Raw genomic sequence first — 22,858 nt, forward strand, 5'->3', positions numbered from 1 at the left:
CTTCTGATTGGCAAGCCATAGGCTCTGTGGTTTAGACCACAGCGCCACCCGCGTCCCTAATTCTGTTATTAGTGAGAGCCTCTTTCCTCCCTCTTCCATAATTTTAATCTCAATGTGCTTTGCACAGGAAAACAAAGCCAGTGAGGCGACGTGATAGTCCAGGTCTTGACTGGACAGGCATCTTGCATTTAACCAATTTGGCCCTAACTTTACTCGGTACAGAGGAGGACTGCTGGAAGTGAGAAAAGAATGCCGATCCGCAGGGCAGGGGCAAGCTTCTTGCTGCTGATTGGTTCATGCATACACATACAAACTCTGCAGCACCGAACTCTCCATTACCTACTTCACCACCGGTGTAGAAGTCAGAGTTTGTCGGGTGAACGACAGCATCACTGTCGATGGTGGCAATGTCAGCCTGAACAACTTGCAACTACAACAGGTAAACAAATGTGCATCAACCATGTTGGTCAAAGACCCAAAACAGGATCTACATTTCCTCGTTATCCTACCTCTGGGCTTCAAAATGTGTGCCATTAAGAATAACAACCAAACCCAAAAAAATCTTTGTGCAAGTGTATGCGAAGAAAAGGGGGGGATGTAAGGAGGAAGCAGAGACGTATCAAATACATCAACTTTAGCAGCTGACCGACAGGACAAGGACAAGGCAAGCATTTCAGCATGTGTCAACAGCAGCTACAACCTTCTTGACTTTGCCGAAACCTGTGAAACTGGAATCTTACGGAATGTGGTAACAACATTCAATACCTGGATAATCAAGCCCAACAAAACAACTAGCTTCTCCAGTTTGATGATTCTTTGCATTGTTCTGTACACAACTCCCTACACATATTGGGGGTAAGCCATGATCCAGTTGACTTATGCGGGTCTCTTGAAAATATTGAGTTGCTGAATTTCCCCAAAGTCCCCCAATGGGACTAAGGCTGCAATCCTATATACACTTACCTGGGCGTAAGCCCCACTGAATTCAATGGGAATTACTTCCGAGTAGAAATGTATAGGATTGTGTTAAATTAGAAACATGTGTGTGTGTGTGTGTGTGTGTGAATTTACAACCTAAGACCACATTATTTGAAGTTATGATAAAGTTTATTCATTAATATTTTATAAACAGTTAATCACTTTCACTTTGATAGTTTGCTTAAATTTCAAAGATAAGGAAAAACCATAAAATATTTTTGGTGAAGACTGGTCTAAGTAAAACTTTCTTGTGTCCTCTGTTTACTGATGCACATACTAGCATTGAGAAAAATCATCAGGTTGTCAAAATCAAATTCACTGTTTCATTAAAAAACTATTAAAAACTTGTGGAATCATTAAAAACAGTAATCTCCTCCTCTGCACACAGCAAAATAAGCCAGGTGCCAACTCTGCAGTGTTTCTAGTGCCTCCTGGAGATACATTTTTTCACACAGGCCTTTACTGGTCATTGACATAAACTCTTTTTTAAATGTAGTCTGTGCTGTATTTATTGCCTTTTAAGTTTTTTTTATTAAAAAAAGTATTACTATTTATGTGTTGTTAACTGTCTGGTGTTTTTTTTTAAATGAAGTGTGATATGCTTACCTAAAAGCAATTAAGGTAAATGTAAGCTATTGCAGCCTCCCCCAATGTAAGTACCCTGCAGATGTTCTGAATTACATGTCCGCTTGTTGCAGGTGATGGGAGTTGTAGTTTAAAACACCTAGCCCAGGTTAGGGAGGATTGAGCTACTCCACAAAATCACGTAGATTAGTATTATTAAATGTACGCCCTTTGAATGACAAGACAACTTTCTTTTTGAGCAAAGCGTTATTTAAAAATACAGGTAGTGTCGACAGTGTATGATTAAAATAATCTTTGTTTATAACTGAACAAGAAGCTGATTGAATTAAAAACAGGGAAGGAAGCAGGGGAGCATATTAGGTCATTATCTCTCACTATCAGTTTCTACCTCTACCTACTTCAATGAAAAGAATAATCAGAATGGAGAAACTACTTATTTTGATGACGGATATTTAACAGTTTTAGCTCTCAAAAAATCCATATACGAAACATCCCCAAAAGAACCAACAGTCACATTCGATTATTATGGAACAATAAGTTAATTAGGTAATAGTCACATATAATAATCCACCCTTTTATGTATTTGGAGGCTTTCAAAATCTTGCATTTATTATATGAGAGGAGTAGTGTGAGCATTCCATAATTTCCATGTGACTGTTAGTTATGGCAGCCCATTCCCCATTTACCTAGATCATCTTTAAGGTCAATGTCAGCATTGGTGGGATTGATAATGGCCTCCACTTCGAAGCCGGCTAAATTACTGATTTCACTGTGAATAAGGTTCAGCTGAAAAGAAAAGCATGAGGTGGGAAATAACAACAGGACAGTTGGGAAATCACAGAGAAGCTGCAGAAAAGTAAGACTCGCAACGCAGGTAGGGGTAGCATCACCGCAAACCAATGTGCATAAATAAATGGCAGGCTACTGGCAAACAAACAAAATGGAATATGCTTCAAACTCAAGACTCGGACATGATTCTGTACATGGGAAGGAAGCACTTGTGTCAGGTCAGAGCTTTAACTTGCCAAGCTTTGATGCCTGATGGGGATGAACTGGCAAGAGGCTGGGATGTCAGGTCCCTAGCACCTCTGCTGGCTTCCTACCAGGCAGTAGTGGATGTTGGGGCACTAGCGCTTACTTCAACTCTGATTGGCCATGTCACTACTGCCATTGGGAGTTAGAGGGGTAAAGCAGCAGTGAGGTTGGTGTGGTGCAAACCCACTGGCAGGACTGCTGGATTGTCCCTGAGCTGGTATGCAACTACAGGAAGTTACCAGCAATCATTTCACATGACATGTACCTGATCTGCTTACAATGACATGCAACCAATGGATATTTTGGTTCACTGTTGCATATGGTGGGTAGGGAATAGAAGGGGTGACTTTGCATGTGTGTGGAATTTCAATAAGGATACCTTAAGGCTACACTGCTCTCTTATCTGGGAATCAAGCCCCAATGAACCCAGGGTGCAATGTGCATGGTAAACTTTCTACAAATGGGTAACCAAAATAAGACAATGTCTCCTTTCCACTTGGCAGGATGACCAAGTATAAGAACTTTCACACCAGTCAGTTTGGTAGGGAAGCCCCCACCAAGTAAAGTGAGGTGGGTGGCTGCTAGGGATAGGGCCTTGTCAGTGGTGGCACCCCAGTTATGGAAGGTCCTCCCTACACGAGTCTTTCCTGGTGCCTTCTTTATGATATTGTCCGAATAATCTTTCAGGTGAAGCCTTTTTTAAAAAAATCTTCCCAGGATTTTTTAAATCTTCAAATGAGAATGTTTATGTTGCATAGGCTCCAGATTTTGTACTTTTAAAAATCCCTACATGATTTGTACCTTGCATTCTTTGGAGCAGGGAACCCTTTCGGTTCCATGGGCTAGATCCATATCAGGAACTGACCTGCGGGCCAAATTTGGCACGATGTCATTGTGAGTCACATGACTGACAGGTGGAGAGGGCCACCGACCTGTCAAAGCCCCCTCTTGCATTACTACTTATTTTAGCAGTATTCAATTATTATTTTTTTGTCAATGCGAAGGGAGAAAAATAAAATAGCCGTTTTTCAAATGCAAACAAAATACAAAGTGCCAAAAAGCATTGACATGCTGTAGGGAGCAGCCCAGCCTTCAAAGTGGAAGTAAGGAGTCAACTGAAATGAAGGGAGCGGTGCAGATGGAGAATCAGAATAAAGGCTTGGGAGTCAGAGATGTGTGGGCAAAAATTATTCCTGCCAGTTTTTGAATGTAAGATGTGTATTTCTTCTGAATCGGAATGATTTATGCCAAGGCCTACAGAATCTATGGGAATTACTTCATGCACTTATAATAATTTCTATGTTTTCTCATACTCTACTGTTTGCTTATACTCTACTGTTTGAGCCTTGCATCGGCACAATGGGTGTCGGCAGAAGAAAGCAAAAATCAGACATTGAATAAAGATACTTCATGTTGGTAACTTGCGAGAATTCTCAAGGGACTCAATTTCTTAATATATTCATAAACTAGCTTGTTGTAACCAGAATTAGAACTAAATGTAGTTTTTAATGTGTGGCGGATGAAGCTCGACAAAGTACTAAAATAATATTTTCTTCAGTAGAACAAAAAACACCAAGTAATAGACATACAAAATATCAACAAGTACAAAATGTTAGCATTTCTCAGTGCAAATACCTAAACCTTCTCTATTTCCAAATGAAAAAAACTTGACTTTGGAGGTTAGATGCACATATAAACACGCCTTCCAAGCTACTTTCTTCACTGGGGAAAGGGACTATTATTCAATATGAAATACGTAATAATTAGCAAAAGGAACATAACATTTTGTGTTTTATGTAACTGAACATGTAACACCCCACTTTTAAGCATTTTCTCACTGTAACACAGACATACAATCAAGTTTCTGAAGGGTGTTTATGAAACCTTTCCTGGGCGTTTGGTTCATGCAATAAGGACGGATCTACATGATATTACAAGGCAATTGCAGAGTTTCCAATTCTGCATTTGCCTCTTAACTTTTAACGCAGGAGGGATAGGCCTTTGTGGAGGAGACTGGGAAGGGGAGCTGCTTAACCCTTCTCCCACCACTGATTTTTCCTTCCAATCACTATTCAAAATTCTTTTCTCCTCTGAATGGGCATTTCCAGTATTAGGAGTTAGCTTGAATGTGTGTGGAATACTTTGGAGGATGCTTGCAGGAGACTCAGCAGATGGAAGAAGAGTTAAGCGATCCCACTGCAAATGCCTCCAACCCTGCAAAAATCTCTAAATTATCATTAACAGGCAACCATGCTTGGAAAACATATTGCAGGCCAGCTAAATTGTGAGGTATGTTGGTATGAAAGACCACAAACGTATTTACTGAATTAATTAGTGCAATGCCACCTGGCATTTTTTCTCCAAAATTTAATTTACTGGGGCCGTTATCAACAGGGCCTTACAGACATAGATGACAATATAGCCAAGCCATTTCATTTTCAGCACAAGTTCGCTAAAACAAGTACGCTGTCATGTGCAGATGCTTTTTAAACCACAGAACATGTTGTTGCCTTCAACTAGGAGGCTAAGTGTGCTCCTCTGGGGACCACCTGCATCCAGGGATGTCAGCATCAGTCATTATCACAATTAACCTTTTTGGCTAGGCACATAGCTTCGTTTATTTATTCCTCCCTCTCCTTCGCTAGTCAGTCTTTTCACATCTATCCAAAACTCCACCACCAGAATTTGCTGATTCCATGATGCCCCTTTTAAAGCTCTCTATAGCATCTGTCCACAATCTATTTCTCCTTTTCTTTCCCATTACACCTTTCCCCCTGTCCTCAGCTCCTTCCCCTCTACTACTACCAACCACTCAGAGGTTTCTTGCTGGGCACAATGGAGGGGATCAACGTAGTGCTAAGATGAACAGATTTTCATCTTGCCTGATAGCTCTCCTTTCCCTTCCCCTCACACACTCTTCTGGAGGTTTTCCTGATCCTCCAGAGCAGATTTTGGGAAGGAGCAGGGAAGTCTTGTTGCACTAGTGGGAATATTTATGACACCACCAGTTTCCCCTTCCTGCCTCCCTAGCATGGCTCCCTGAACTTTTATGTGATACCACTTCTTCCTCCCCTTTCATATTGCTACTGAAACCCCATATTTTCTGTGAGGCCTTTGGCTTAACCCCTGAATGCCCATTCATGCCTGTAACTACATTTTTAATTATGTGCAGCTGCATTTGCCCATAGTCATCCGTTGCTACTTTCATTTCTCCTTTTCATTCTCCTGTTTGTCTATATTTAGACAGCAATCCCTTTTGGACCTTTCTCCCCACCCCTTTTATCTCCTTCACCCCCCAACGCTAGCGCTGTACTAATAATGAGTGCAATCTTCTCTTTCATTCATATATATATATATGATTCCATTGTTTCCAAGAGGATAGTTTGCCAGATGTGTTAATCATGGCAGGTGGGGGAGAATAGGGAAGTTGGGTGTGTGCCAAGCCGTTGAAGAAGCAGGGAAGTCCCTCCTAAGTAATACTGTGTGTTGCACCCAACTAAGTTCTACATAGAGTAAACCCAATTAAATTGATAAGCCTAAGTGTGCCAGCTTACTAGTTTCAGTGGGTCTGCTTTGAGCAGGACAAGCACTGGATACAATCCTGTGCATCTATTAAAAAAGGTAAAGCTAAAGGTAAAGGTACCCCTGACCATTAGGTCCAGTCGTGGACGACGCTGGGGTTGCGGCGCTCATCTCGCTCTATAGGCCAAGGGAGCTGGCGCTTGTCCACAGACAGCTTCCAGGTCATGTGGCCAGCATGACTAAGCCGCTTCTGGCGAACCAGAGCAGCCCACGGAAAAGCCGTTTACCTTCCCACCTATTTATCTACTTGCACTTTGACGTGCTTTTGAACTGCTAGGTGGGCAGGAGCTGGGACCAAGCAACAGGAGCTCATCCCATTGCAGGGATTTGAACCGCTGACCTTCTGATCAGAAAGCCCAAGGTTCTGTAGTTTAGACCACAGCGCCACCTGTGTCCCCCGTACATCTATTTACTATTTAAAACTGTGAATATATTGCACAAACCTACCTTCTGCCCAAGGAATAGACTTTTTGTAGAAAGGACGGTGAAGCCATCTGTTGGGGTGCCTTCTGTTGTGCTGTCAGCACTGGCTGATTTGCTGACTTCTCCCTGTTTCTTCTCGGTCAAAATCAACCAAGCAATCAGTTAGTAAAATCCACAATTAAACAGACCAACGCAGCACAACTCATCATATGCTCATTAAATACATGCACACTGCTCTATTGCAGCTACTCCACAGAGGGAGCAAGTTTGCAAAGCCCCCACTGCTAGACTAGACACATGCTAGATGTACTCACAAATTCACACTTCTCACTGTGTTGGTAATCCATACGCTATACCATATGGAATGTGTTTTACCCTCCATCTAGCAATGCAAGTGGGAATCTGTCTCCGACATACCTCAGCTGAGTGACTCTCATATAGGTAAAACAATACTGTGCTCTTGATTGGATTCCTCTAAAGGTGTGATGTCAAAGGCAAATCCATGTTGTGTTTGTTTCTTCCCCAAAGGTATAAGCAACAAAGGATATTTTTATTTGCGTACATTTCCTTTGCATCAAGAAGGTCCCAGATTCAGTCCTAGGCAGGGCTGGGAAAAGATTCCTATCTGAAACAGTGGTGAGCCACTGCCAGTGAAGCTAGATGGCCCAAGAAGGCAACTTATTACATTTCCATGTATGGAACAGCTGCTGAGGAATTCTGCTTTTGTAATCATGGTATAAAGCAGGAGCGGATAACCCTTTGGGCCCAGTGAGCCAGATCTTTATATCCCACTGCCCTGTGGGCCAACTCTGGCAAGCCGGTGGGACTACCCACCTCTCAGTCACCTGATGTCATAATGATGTCAGCTGACTGACAGGTGGATTGTCCTGCTCACCAGTCAACACTGGCCTGTAGGGTTGCGGGGGAGGAGGGAGAAAGGTTGAACACCCTGTGCATCAGCTGACGTGTGTGAAGTTCAATGCTGCTTTCTGCAGGGTTTGGGCGCACAGCAAGTTCTCTGTGGGAAACTTGCTCGCATACCTGAACCAAGCAGGGCTGACCTCCTCACCCATCAGCTGAGGCGAAGGGAGTTCAAGCCAGACTTCTGCAGCGATTGGCTGCCTGAGAAACCAATCCGGCCACATCTCTACCTGCCCTGCCCCTAATACCACATAAGATGTGAGGCGTGGGGCAGGTAGGCATGGCTTGGGGAAAACAGCTTGAAGGGCCAAATGTGGCCTGCAGCCAGAGGTTCCCCATCCCTATTAGAAAGGGTTACATTAGGAAATGAAATGTTCTAGAATCTATAATGTGCTCACCTTCACCTCCACAGAATGACCAAATGGTATATGGCCCACTGCTCTCTACAGCATGTCACTTGTAACATTTACAAGGCGCAACTGGCTTGCCAGGAGGGGAGATTGCGCTACTCTGCTGGCAGGTGAGTTGTTGTTGTTGCTTACCAGGAAAGAGAGAGGGAGAGGAGAGGTGCAGGGGAGGCCAGCATGGGGGAAATAGGCCAGTAGGTACACTGGGTTGGCTCCACCAGCGCATTTGCACGATGCCAACCTCTCCACCGCCTCTCCCTCCCACCCAGTAAGCAACGGGGACCCACCTGCCAGGAAGCTGGCACCACCTCACCTGGTAAGCTGCTTCTAGAGTCAGATCAAGTGTCATCCAGACAACAAGGAATAATCTATGTCAGGCATCCCCAAACTTCGGACTACAATCCCCATCATCCCTGACCACTGGTCCTGTTAGCTAGGGATCATGGGAGTTGTAGGCCAAAACATCTGGAGGGCCGCAGTTTGGGGATGCCTGATCTATGTCATACATAAACACTAACAGTGCATCAACACACTAATTTTATAAGTCTAAAGGGGCTTGCTTCTAGGTAAACATACATAGAACTAGGCTGTAAAGGAAACAGAAGGATACCTTAGACTTTCTTGCTCCTTTCTTGCCACCTGGTTTCTTTATTGTGGTTTTCTTCTGTGATGGAGATTTTGCCTTTTTGGCTGGTGGCGGAGTGATGATCGCTTCCAGTTTTCCTTTCGATCCCCGTTTCTTCGCCAACAATTCTGGGTGAATATTTGGTAATACACCACCGCTGGCTATGGTGACGCCTTTCAACAGCTTAAATGGAAACGGAACAAACAGGCAACGCTGAATGGCTTTGAAACTGGGAGAAACCAGGCGCCTTGCCACCAAAGGCAAGGGAAACGAACAAATGAAAAACTCAGAGCAGGGAGATTACGTGTCAACTTTAACCTGAAGAGTTGCTGATACATTTCCCATTCATGTAATTAAGCCGGGCCAACCACAAACTACTTCTTATATCCTGAATTACAATCCTGAATTATATCCCTGAATTGCAAAGGAGAATCAAAAGGAAAATCTTTTCACCTGATTTAATTCTTCGTCGTTTGCTACAGCCAAGAGGATATGTCTAGGTGTGACACGACCCTTCTTGTTGTCCCGCGCGGCATTTCCAGCCAATTCAAGAATTTCCGCTGTCAAGGAAGAGAAGACTTTCTTAATTCAAAACAACAGAGAAACACCTGGCCTTTGTCTGGTGAATAAGGGGACGAAGTAGCATATAGTCGATTTTCTAGCACTTCACAAAAGGTATGTAGCCACCTGCTCTCCTAGTACCTCATGGTCACAAACCACAGTAGTATTTGCTTAATAGTAGATATGCAACCCCGGCTCCATTATTAATCCTCCATAGGAATTTACAGTTACGAACGACTTGACAACCGAATTTTTCGACTTACGAATGGGGGTAATGGCCACGTGCCTACGAATGTCTCGACATCCGGGGGGAAACCGCAGCGGTTTTAGATAGGGATTTTCCGACTTACGAATTTTTAGATGGGGTTGCTTCGACTTACGAATTTTTCCGTTATCAATGCATTCCTATGGGAAATCGCGTTTCCAATGGCGTTTTCCGACTTACGATTTTTCCGACTTACGAAGGTCCCTTCGGAACGGATTGAATTCGTAAGTCGAGGCACCACTGTATGTGCAAAAATAAACCTGTCTCACAACGTGATCAAGACAGCATTTCTTCTTTGCCTCTGCAAGATTTCAGAGGGTTTTCCTGGGTTTTGTCATCATTTTGGGGTCAAAATTCTATGGCCGGGAATGCATTAGAAATTTCCCAGGAGGAATCAATTAAAATTACCAACTCGTTATGTGAACACTCACTTAACAAACAATTTCATGAGAATGCATTGCATTTGGATAGCAAAACCTGCATGTGGAATCTGCCAATCTACATGACAGCCTATTTATTCTGATGACAAACTAAAAGATAACAAACCAATATAAGAGAAATTATTTATTGGGAACTAAGGAAAGACCCAATACAGAACTACATTTGTCTGGTGTGTGTTGCATTTTTTTTTAATCGAGCTTTTGGTCCAGATAATTTTTGCACAATGTTCCAGATTTTCAAACCAGAAGTACTATTGTTTTTTAACCTAACTGAAATACAGAAACAACTATGGATATTTTCATGTTTTAATACATATTCTGTGCATCTTGGGTAGTCTGTTTTGCCTGATTATTAGGAGTTTTCCATGAATCCCTACATAAAAAATATGTAGGAAGGGGAATAATTTCTAGTGAAAAAAGGAAACTATTAAACTATAGTTTGCATGATATAAAGGATTAGCTTCAGTACATATACTAGGTAAGCTGACCTTTATAATATTCCTCAGGTACTATAATCACAATTCCTGTGATAAGCCTCTTATGACACTTACTTTGACTACAACAGCAGATGTATTTTTATCAATGATATTAGGAATTGTTCAGTGTCATATTTCTAAAAGACGCAGTACTGAGAGAGTATTTTGTTTCTCTAGGTTGATGACTTAACATGATTCCACACGTGTGGCTAAAATTTTTTTATGACAGACCAACTTTTAATTTAAAAACCTGGAAAGTTAATTCAATATTGAATGTCATTTCTGTGAGGCGCTATTAATGCTCACAGCATCCCTGCGTGTTGAATATTCAGGGTCAAGTCACTTGTCATAATTCCAGACAAGGCAGTGAAATTGTTTGGCTATTATCACCTCCTGCCTGGAATTGTAACACATGAATCAGCCCTAAGGCCATGTATTATAGGAGCTAAACACCTGCAGTGATACAGATGCTGTAATACTCCAAGGAACCTACTTCTGCTCCTTTTCTCACCTGTGTCCAATAGGACTCTGCTACCGTAAGCCAAGTGGTCTCCAAGGTCAAGGAGGGACGGAATTGCAATCCTTTTTGTTTGATAGCATATTAACAGCAGGGCAGATCTTAGGACAAGGCAACTTGGGAGTACCCTGGTAGGTCAGCCATGTGCCGATGAGGTCCTGTGTACTGGTTTGTGAATTGATGCACGCCCATCATTCACTTCAAGTGACAACCTGCCTATGCAAATAGTGAGTGGCAAATCAATCTTTCAGTTCATTGGCTTGCGCCAACTCAAACACAATTATTTTTCAAGAGAGGCAGTTCAAACATTTAACCGTGAGTCATCAAGCACTGAGTACTGAGAACTGGTGTAGCTAAGAGACTGATTTATGAATTAGTAAGTCCCTGGGATGAATCTTGGCTCTGCCATGAACTCACGAGAGTGGGGAGGGAAGGAATAATAATTATTCAGCGTTGCTGTGATGATTTCAGTGGGGGAGACCTTGGACCAGTCACTGTCTCTCAGCCTAACATATCTTACAGTGTTGCTGCAAGGAGAAAATGGAGGGAGGATGAACCATATACACCACCTTGAGTCCCTTGGGGGAAAGGTGGAATATGTAATAAAATAAAATATAGAAATCCTGAATGTGAAACATTTTGATCACTTGAAATCTTTGTACGAATTTCTTATTATTACCACCATCACTACTACTACTACTACTACTAAACACTTACACATTCATTACCACTATCCTGAAGAGAGATTAACATTAACTAGCAGTGGGCACTGTGAATATTTACCAAGAGATGTAATTTATTTCCCCCTGCCAAGCACTCATCCCAGCCACAAATAAGGGGTGTTCACACATTACACCCAATGAGTGTACAATTCGCTTACTTATGTAAACATAGGTACACTTTCACACAAACACTTGTATAAGTGTTAGCAACAACTTGTTCTACCCATGTTCAGTGTAACATGTGAACAGGACTATAAATATACTGTGTTGCCACTGCCTGACTATCAAATATTGCTGAAAACCCAACTAGGCTTTCTTTTCTCTTCCTCCATGAGGGGAATAAGTGTATCCCAACAACTCTCAAGAATCTTTGGGAGAAGCCATGACTGTTAAAAGTGTTGCTATAGTGCCTGAAATGTATGGTGTGGATGCGGCCTTCCTCATGCTATTTAATTTCAAAGGGTCTTCTCTGAGTAGGTCTAACATGGGATACGACCCTCATGGGTTTTATTTCAAAAGATTTATCTTCCAGTTTGAGCAAATGCTTTGTCAAGTCTGGCAGGAGATGCTTTGTCAGGCTGTTGAAACACTTGCTCAAGCAAGAGCAGAACAGAAAGATTAATTTGGGAAGCATATTAGTCTTAATCGTAATAGCTGCAGTGTCAATATTATTTCAATGGCAGCTTTCTGACCACAGAACAGTACCCCTGCAGTTTCCTAGCAAAATGTGCTGCTTTGGTTTGTGGTGAGTGATTCTTCCAAGGAAGCCAGATCTTTGCTCTGTCCCATTTCTCCATACTGTTCCCAAATTACAACGTCTAAGAACACAAATGGTACCAAGTTGTATGGGAAACAGCCCTACTAGAAAAACTAACCAGTAAGCTGAAACTGACACGGGGACAAACAGAAGAAGACACCTTCACCCCAGTATGGTTCCCCTTCATCACTTATACAGCCCAACAGGACAATGACAAAAACTTACCATCAGCATACAAATCAATATGGCTAACTTGATCAAAACACCCTCCCTCCCTACTCACGCAAGAAATTAAGGATCATCACAGCCAACCATAAATGAACAACCACTTTCTAAGACAAATCCTGACCTCTCTCACCAACAAAGAAACATGAACAAACAACAGAGAACCTGCACAAACGACGCTGACGCCGAACCCCTACACATATCAAGAAAAACAGAAACATCGGCAATCCACCACACCCAACTCCCCATCCCACCTACCTCTTTCCCCCCCTTCCTCATAATGTCTCAACAAGTAAAATTGATGTGTAAAAATGATGCATGAAAAAAAATGAGACATTGCGCTACCTTTGTAACCTAAGAAAATCTTTAATAAAAATAATTATTTAAAAAAACTGAAGAATACTCAGCAAAAAAAAGAAGAAGAACACAAATATCCTCTAAGCTGCTTTCCCAACAGAAGGGAACAATCCGATCCTCAGGCACTGCACTTTGAGGGGAAATACAAGAGAGGGTGGAAATGGACTTAAGGTTCAGAAAAAGGAGGAAGAGAGATCTACTGAGTACCAAGTTAGACATGCTGCCAATTATATCAGTTGGAGTACCATTAGGATTTTTTTTAATAGAGCAGGTGCTGAGGGCCTGGGTTTTTATTGGGACAACAGCAAATGGGTGGAGTTTCAATATCTAATACCCCAGTCATGGAGCTGTTAACTCCAAAGGAAAAGCTCTCATGGCGCCAATCTTCTAGCAACATTACAGTACATTTCTTCCTTGGAAGTAGACTTCTCTCCAAGTTCATCTTGAGCACAGCAAGGTCATTGGAGGGGTAAATAACTTAATCCCGAGCATCCAATCCTATTCCTCTCATAAACAGAAAAACTGAAGCTAAACTCAGAAGTTCGCACTCAGGATTCATCATGCCCCCCCCTCCTCTGGAGGACACAGCTATAATATAATAAACTCTGTGTTTAGGTCAGAGATGGACTATCCAGGCATGCAATATTGGTTAATATGGCACCCCTGGCCAGCAAGCCAAATCCACAGTCTGCAGCAAGAAGCACTGATGAGACAGAGTGAGGCCCTGTGGGGCTGCAGAAAAGAAATGGAAAAGCAATTCCACCAGCTTGGGGAAGGCAGATTGATCTTATCCTGACAACTTGCATTTGGGACAGCTAAACCGATGAGCACCTCATCTTCCCTCTGCCTTCTGCTTCAAGCAGGCCTTAGCATTCTGGGGAATGCTACTTACTATGCTGATCGCCCTCCCCCATACATACATACATACATACATACATGCAGTTAGAGTATTTTATTCTTAGCAATTTCTCTCACAGACTAGACTCATTGAAATCAATGACCCCAAGTTAGTCAAGTACAGTCGTACCTTGGAAGTTGAACGCCTTGCAAGTCGAACATTTTGGCTCCCGAACGCCACACACCTGGAAGTGATTGTTTCTGGTTTGCAAATGTTCTTTGGAACCCAAGTGTCCATTGTGACTTCCGCAGCTTCCGTTGGCTGCAGGAGCTTCCTGCAGCCAATTGGAAGCTGTGCCTTGGTTTCCGAAACATTTTGGAAGTCAAATGGACTTCTGGAATGATTCTGTTTGACTTCCAAGGTACGACTGTATGTCAATTTCAGTGGATCTCCTCCAAGTGGGGACAAATACAACCCTTTGTATTTATTATGCCCTAGTAACAAATTTGCCTTTTTTACTCTTGACATCCAATACAGAGAATACATCTAATACAGAGAAGTTATATCGTAACCAGAGAGTCTGTGTTAAGTGTTGCTCTTCAATATCTGAAAGGAACTTTTTATTTGTCCTTCATCCGTTTCTTTCAGGGGACACCTGTTTTTGACGTTTTTCTCCGTGGGCAGGAAGCAATTTTGAAAGCACTGTTTCCTAATGGCCCTTCGGGGAAGTCTATGTACCCCACTTCCTTTTCAGACTCGGGAAGAAAGCATGGTTCAAGAGGAAGGATAGAAATGAGGAAGCAGCATTCTTTTCCGTGCACTCAGGCTGCTGTTCTGCATTTATCTTGGAGCAAAACTCATTGAGCTCAATGGGGCTTACGTCTCAGTAGGTGTGCACAGGATTTGTGTGGTCATGCACACGCTCCATTCTAAGGGTCAGCTAGCTTGAGGAGTCCCGCCTTGCATTCTGATTTTAAAAAGCCCTGCCCAATAAATGCCCCTTTTTTTGTAATTAAACAAAAGCTGAACTGGAGCATTCATGGCGGAACTTTTAATGTGCACAAAGGATTTCCAATGAGATTCCTCATCCACAACAATAAACAAGCAAGCAAGCAAGCAAACAAACCTTTGGCAAGAGGGAAGGACTTTTGGGAAACAAATAAACACAATGCAGCAGGGCTCTTTAAGGATGCTTTAAAACAGAAGAGCCAATGTGGTGCCCCTCTAGATGCTTTTAGATCTCCCCTGTTGTCATTGGGCATGCTGGCTGAAGCTGCTGAAAATTGGCCTCTCCTGCTTTAAACCATTTTTACCTAGCATAGATATGAACACAACTGATCAGCTTCACAGAAAACACTTTAAACTATTAAGCGTCCAATGTGAAAATTCATGAGGAACTATTACGCAGGTTTTAATATCATCAAAACTGATGTCATATCCCTCTCATGCGCAGACATAGAAGTCATTTCATGTCCAATCTGTTGTGTGTAAAAAGAAGACGTGTAAGATTCCAAATTTGCTTGATAGCTTCCCCACCCCCAGCATTTTGGACAAGGGAAAAGTCCTTGTAGTTGTCAGGTGTTCAAGACCTGGATTTCTGCTCTGCAAATGTGAATATACCTGACAGCTCTGAACTCTAACTTGGTCCAAATGCTGATTAGCTTAATTTTATTTCCTCTTTTGGGGTAAAGATTTCATGTCTTGAGGAAAACCATTTCTCTTATTTCAAAACCTTTTGCCTTTCTCCACTTCAGTGAAATGAAGTCATAACGCTCAGAATTTAGTTGCTAACAGCTAACAGATGATATGCTGAGCAACAGCCAGCATTTTCAACAACAACAACAAAAAGCTTTTCAACATGAGAAAAGGGGTTTTCTGAAAAATGTGTGAAACTGAAACCTCGATCCAAAAGAAATCAGAGAAGCATCTCTGGAAACCAAAGGAGGGACATTGGTATAATCCCATTTAGAAATCCCAGGCAATGCCATACTGACTCCAGGAGAAGGATTTCATCTATTTTATTTCGAAAAACAATCACACATTGTTCCATCAATGATTTACTGAATCCAAAACATTCTATTATTCTGAAAAATCTTAGCCCAATCAGACTCAATCAACTATAATAGTTAGACTTCCCTACGTTCATTTTCTTGTACATTCCTTACAATCTTCCTTAATATCCTTGAAAGAGACCACTTAACATTTCTTTTCCCTTTGCACACTCCTCATAAAAACAAATAAATACCAGCCTTAGCCTTACAATTGCAAATATTTGAAGAAGTTCAGTTCAGTTTCAGGATATTCATATGCTGGTAAACCTGTTTATCCAGTTAACTCCCCAAATACGTCAAATAACTGAAGGCTTTGTATTTATGCAATGTAATTTACATGGAACAGTCAAAGCTGTTTAACAACTAGACCTTTTTGGGGGGATGTCTCAAAGTCAGCACTGTTCTTCCCCATCATTCGTATTCAATCCGCAAACCACCCCACTTTTTTTTATAGGAGTCTGAAGCTGTGCTTGAATCACTCCAATGCTATAGCCATGTTTGCTCTGAAGTAAACCATACATTGCATTCAATGGGGCTTTCTCTCTTAATAGGTTCGCTTAGGACCGTAGCCTCCATAAGTAATCTAAAGAGCACAATCTACAAGAGCTGAGCAGAAACTGAATTCAAATGGAAGTGCAATCTGCTTTTGGTGCCTGCTAACAGGAAGCCCAAGCCATCTTGATATTTTCATACTGAGCACCCTGTGTTCACTTGCTCTCGGCATATGTGTGTGTATATATAAAATGGTGTTTCCTTTGCCTACCAGTTTACACTTCACTGTTACTCTTAACAGTTTACACATGCTTCTCCCCCTACTTTTAAATGCATTTAAACATGATTAGTCTAAGCACTGCCAGATGTTGCTTGCGCTAATGCAGCGTGTATGGTTTGGCTCGGCTGGTTTACAACTCAGGACAAGTCCAGTGCCTTGGATTATGCTCTGATTTTTAGGGACATTTGTTATAAACCTGCATTTTACACAAACTGGATGCCCACCATGCCACCTACCCACCTCTTGCATATGAATACGAAGAGAGACAAACTAAAAGGTTAACCTGGCATTTAATAATACAACATTGCAGATCGCTCTCCTTTCTTTGTGCTGGAGCAGCTGAAGAAGTTTGCAAGGAGTGCTGTGTTTGCTTATTAAAATGTATCTTGTGCACATTAACACGTGAAGACAACATTTATGTACGGCACACACAGTCCCCCAACCTAATGCCAACTCTAAGAGAGTTAAGAATTTAATTTGTTCTGGAGGTCCGTTCTTAACCTGAAACTGTTCTTAACCTCTGAGGTTCCACTTGAGCTAACGGGGCCTCCCGCTGCCGCCGCATGATTTCTGTTCTCATCCTGAAGTAAAGTTCTTAACCCGAGGTACTATTTCTGGGTTAGCGGAGTCTATATCTTGAAGTGTCTGTAACCCAAGGTACCACTGTACTGAGCAAAAAGTGTCACATCGTTTGTTATGCACTCTGACGGTAGTTAATCTCTGTCTCAAACATTTACACCACTGAATCTGTCAGGGTGGATTTGATTTAAATCAATCTGATTTAAATCATGATTTAAATCACGATTTAAATCACTAGTCAGTAAGGCTTGATTTAAATCATAGTTTTCTACATAAAGACTAATTCTTGCTGGTATAACTTTAATATGCAAGTAGATGAAGATTTTTAGAATAACAACTTTTCATATTAGTTTTTTATCCCCAGTTTAATGGGTTATTCATATTTGGACAACTTTACTGTTGTACTTAGGAAGGAGAAAAATAACCATTACCTTAATAATAACAATTTAAATAGATTTATTCAACTGAAATAATAACATTACAGCATATGTTATTTGCTTAAACAAACATCCATGTTTGTTAACTAATTTGGCTAAACAAAAATAAAATATATATATTTTAAGAAACTTAGACTGTCAGCCAGCCTACACATGAAAAACTTAAATACTGTCCACTTCAAACAATCAGAAAAATATTCTATTCTATTCACTGAACTTCTTGAAACTTAGCACTGAAGGGGTTGTTTCTGTATTCATAGGTTTGTAGAACAATAGGATTAAGGTCTTTTTCTCAACTCTGTTCATGTTATAACATTTTTGCTGTGAAGAAGAGGCATGTGATCTCTGTTGAGTCAAATTCAGTTTTGAGAACTGCAAAAGTAAACCAAGCATCTGTGATAATATCTTGTAGGCAGAGAAACTGCCCAATAATCTTACAAAAACCTCTGGAAGAGCATGACATTGTGAATGGATTAATGGAATTTATTTACCCCAAAAATTAAACATATACAACCTAATTCTACATAATTAAAAATCTAATCTTTATTTCATGATGGAATAACCTTTGGATGGTAATATATTTTCCTCAAAAAGCATTTTATTTTAAAAAAATCCAATTTAAATCAAAAAAATCAATTTAAATCAAAAAAATCCGATTTAAATCAAAAAAATCCGATTTTTTTGATTTTTTTAAAAAAATCATTGATTTTTATCCACCCTGGAATCTGTCAACAATGCTACAGGAAGGACCACCAATTCCGAATTTCCAAGTGCTACAAAATGCAAAAGTCCTAAGTGGCTCTTTGTTGGCATCGCTAACACTAGCCAAGAATAGGATAAGAACACAGGAAGTGACTTAGGCCATTGGGCCACCTGGCTCAGTATTGCTGCCATTGACTGGTTTCAGGCAAAGGACATTCCCATTCCTACCTGGAGATGCTGAAGCGTGATCCTTGACCATCCAACGCTCTTTGAATGCACAGAAGTAGTTGAGAGGCTATTTGCATCCTAACCACAGCTCCTTGGTTTATTTATTTCATAAAATGTATATACTGCTTGATTGTAAAAACAAACAAACAAGCAAACCCCAACATGGTTAATATGACCCATTTCTTATTTACGTCAAGAGGGAGGGGGACTTTTGCCCGTATTAGGTCCATAATTATGTCAGTGTCTTAAAAAACCTGTGTTGTTAGCAAAGGAGTAAATTCTGCTTCAAAAGTAGAATAATTTACAGCGCAAATTTATGCATGTCGACTCTGAAGTAAGCCCTACTGAACTTAATGGGACTTGCTCCCAGGTAGTGAGCAGAATTTCAGCCTTAATCACAAGGTCTTTCTCTTTCAGCTGAATTTCTATTTCCAGGGATGAGGTTGAAGATAAAGTACAGTATTGTACCACTCAGCCTAAATGTATTGATCTCTCTATATATCCTTTTTTGTTGTTTTTCAGTGTTGCACAACCTGATTTTTCTATTTAGGGTAGGCTACACATACACACAAATCAATGTGTAATGATGTTCAGGAAATATGTCAAATGTTCCAAAGAATGCTATCACTGTAATGGATTCTTCATTGTTTAAGAAACTTTTTGCTTCCTTTCCTTACCATGCAGTCTATAAATAAGACTCCGAACTTTGAAATCACATTCTATGAATCAAATTATTTTTATGGCAGATCACTGTGGCTACAACCGCTGTCCTAAAAATATACATTTTAAGAAACAAACACGATTGTCGTTTGCCTTTAAATTATTACATTCCTTCTGAAAAGAAAGAAGAATGGAATGGCACTTCCACATAATGAATTCTGACAGAAAACATGGCAAGCACTTGGGATAACTGGTTAAATGCACTAACTGGATACGTTCTTATTTTTCAGGCACTCAATGGCTTGGGACAGGTTTCCACACAGAAAATGAATCATGATTAAATAGCAAGCAAATGACTTGCTGGAGTATCTGAAACTCCACTCAGGGAATCTGGTGATGTCATAAAGCATGAGAACAAAGCATAAAAGTCACCAGAACACCCAAGAGAGAGTTATGGTCTGGAACTCTTAAAAAAGAAAAGAAAAAAAGTGCATGTTTTAAATTTTACAAAATGAATGGATTGGCAATAAAATACAGTGGTGGAAAAATGTTAATGGAGAAAGCAGACATTTCAAGTTTTTGCCCTACCTGACTTTTTCTAACTGTGGAACAATGTAAATCAAAGCACCTTTTTTTAAGGAGTGGGGTGTTATTGTATATCACCTGCTGTTTTATAAACTTCACTCTTTCCTAATTTGCTGTGGAATTATTATTTTTATGTAGAGCAGTCTATTGACAGAAATTCCCACAAGTTTCATTTCTGTCTACTATTTAAATTATGCCCATAAGTTTTCTAGTTCTTTTTCTGCATTAAGATAGATGGACAGACAGACAGACAGACAAACAAACTAGGCAGACTGAAAAAAGATAGAAAATGTAATGCATTCAGATTAAACAAATCTAATTAAACAGAAAAAGAAGATGCAAAACTGCAGTTAGCATAAACCAAATTCAGAACCGCAAAATAATCTCTGCAGCACCAGAAAACGAATAACTAACCTAGCAGACCAAAAGCCTCTGGAACAGGAAGGTCTTTGAAATTTATTACAAGGCCAATAACAAATGTGCTAAGAGTTCCAGAGTCTGAGTGGTGCCACCACTGAGAAGGCCCTCACCCATGTTCCCACAGTTGGTGGGGCACTGGGTTTGGACCTTTTCTGCAGGTATCACTCCATGGACAAATTCAAAAATTCACAATATTACCACAGAAGAATACCCTACAAGTGTTAAAACTATGGTTGACTGTATTTGACTTGATAATCCAGACCTTGCTTCAGCTGGGGTTTAACAGCACAAGTTGGCCCAGCCTCAACCAGTCCCCACATTTGAGTTTGTTAGTGCTAGTTTTAGGCTTATCTTCAATATTATGTCTTGTATCTAAATGCCAGAAAATGATGTTTTTGAAATGTGCTTGGGAAAATTCAGCCTAAGAAGAGCTGACAAGAGACTTATGTTACATGACTGAAAAGCAATAAAGGGATCCTCTCTGGAGCTGTCAGATGAAAAGTGAAGATACTACAAAACTGTTTATTAGATGACACAGTGCCTTATTTTCTATGTCTGTTTTGATACCAAACAACAGGGGAAACTGCTCCAGATGTTTAGTACAAAAGACTTGTGGAAGTCCTAAGAGATCCTTGTAGTCCCTTTGGTTAGGAAGCTATCAAGACTGGGTCTTATTTAGTTCTTATTTAGTACAGCCTTCGGTATAGCTGCAAGACATGAGACTCTGCTAAGTGTCTGCAGGGTGTGTCCCCCCCCCCCCCGCCCTCTGGTTAGGAAAATGTATTTACTTATTTATTTAAAGTAACTTATATCCAACCCTCTCTCCCTAAGGAAAGCAGCATTTATAAAAAAAAAAGCAGTACAACAGCACAAACATAAAAACAAGCATTAGAAAACACTCAGATTCATAGCAGGGCTCAAAGCCTGATTAAAATGAGATGTTTTAACTGCCCTCCTAAGTGCAAGCAGTGAAAGGGTGACATGGATCTCCCAGGGGAGGACGTTTCAGAGGTGAGGAGCCACCACAGAAAAGGCCCTCTCATGTGCTGTCGCCTCTTGAACTTCTCAAGGGCAAGCAAGAAGGGGAAACTATATTATAATGGCCAGTGATATGAATCCATACAGCAAAATATGTCTGTGTGAGACACAGATTGAAGTGTGGACAGGATGAAAGAAGTGCAATTAAGACTTTTAAGGCACCACAGGAACATTTGTTTCTTCTTAATGAATATATAACAACCCTTCTGAAATCTGGAACTTCTCTTTCAGGTCAAGTATGAAAAATGGGCGATTATGAGCAACGAACAAAGTAGGCTAGCAATCTCAAGAGCCTGGAGTCAAAATGTAAATGTGAATACCCTGAGTGGAATTCAATGGAGTAATCGGACATGGAACAAGGTGAGCTTGTGCAGCAAGAGTTTCCCCCCTCTGGGCTTCCCCCCCCCTCTCTAAAAGAGATTTAGCGTCCACGCAGGACACATGAGGAAAGGAAAGTTTTTTGGGGGGTCCCCACTGCACTAGCGAACCTTGTTCTGCACATGCAACAACTTACCGGTAGTTGAATGCCACCCTTTGGCTTCTGATATTATATTTTCCTTGAATCTGGCAGTGATCTTATTGCCATTTCACCTTCCACTACAGATCACTCTGTCGTCTCTACCTGTTCTCTCAACTCTGCCACAATCTCACCAAACAATGACAAAGGAAGCTCTCTGAGAGCACCCTTGGAAACAAAGGTGGTGCTTCTTCTTTTTTTAATGTTCTGTAGCTGTTCCCTATCAGGCAAAAAGCGAGGGTCAGTTCAGGAAAGTCCCGAGGGATACTGCGTGACCTTCAGCGATGCCAACAATTCCTTACTTTTTCAGCAGTCAGCACAACCCACAACATACAATAGAAATCTAGGCTCAGACTACACAAAATGAAGAAAAAGGAAAGGCCGTGAAGTCAAAACCATACATGGTGCGTGATGAAAGTGGAAGCTGAAAGACAGAGGCATTTATCAGAAAATTGGAGGATTGCAGACAACAACCTTTATTATAAGGTTGTGAACAATAATTTTGGCAGCCTAATCCTCACAGACACTTTAATGGAGCTTGAATTGGCACCGTCTTTTAAATAAAGGAGAGATGGGCAAAATATATTATTCTGGTTTGGAATAAACATATTAACTTTTTATCATGATGAATTTTAAATGGATGCAGCCACCAGGGGAAACTGACACATGCAAATGTCCTTTTCTGAGTTCTGCTTTTTAGGGGGGTGGGTGTTAGACAGAAAACATAAATAGTAAAAAATAAAATAAAATCCTTTTTAAAACCCACAATAATCTCAGTTCCTTGGAATGGAAGTAATTAAAGACAGAGAATCCTTTTCTTTTCGGCTTTCTTTATAATACCTTCCTTGGGGATAATCTAGCTGGGATTGCAAGCCATGTTTACAAATTCCCATGGTTCCCACCCTCCACAAAAAAGTCTTCATGCTCTATTGTATTCATCCCTCGCTCAAGATTCTTCAGCTCACAAAAGTGAGCAAACCTTTCTCTCTCTCTCATATATATACATATATAGGTACCATGTGCTGCTCATTAACATTACTTGTAATACATCTCAGTTGCTAGTTTAGTTTGGGGTTTTTTATATATTAAAAATACTCAGTGCAGGCAATTTTATAAAAGGCATGAAGTTTAGAATCTAAATATATATATATATTG

The 22,858-nt window shown here is 40.8% G+C and overlaps 1 protein-coding gene across 4 annotated transcripts in view; it reads right to left on the minus strand.

Moving 5' to 3' along the window:
* The window catches only part of MACROH2A1 (macroH2A.1 histone), a 48,215-nt gene that overhangs the window by 9,558 nt on the left and 15,799 nt on the right, over positions 1 to 22,858 (minus strand). For 2 of the 4 annotated variants that reach the window (XM_035105483.3, XM_088661925.1), the window contains exons 3-6: positions 9,010 to 9,116; positions 8,542 to 8,739; positions 6,628 to 6,735; positions 340 to 430 (exon numbers count right to left, since the gene is read on the minus strand). In XM_035105483.3, coding sequence (XP_034961374.1) covers positions 340 to 430; positions 6,628 to 6,735; positions 8,542 to 8,739; positions 9,010 to 9,116 — 504 coding nt within the window. Of the gene's footprint in view, positions 1 to 339; positions 431 to 2,249; positions 2,350 to 6,627; positions 6,736 to 8,541; positions 8,740 to 9,009; positions 9,117 to 22,858 lie in introns of all 4 variants that reach the window. The other 2 variants (XM_035105481.3, XM_035105482.3) reach the window with 1 other exon arrangement.

This window comes from Zootoca vivipara, chromosome 2 (assembly GCF_965207765.1).
Source record: "Zootoca vivipara chromosome 2, rZooViv2.hap1.1, whole genome shotgun sequence".
NCBI lineage: Eukaryota > Metazoa > Chordata > Lepidosauria > Squamata > Lacertidae > Zootoca > Zootoca vivipara.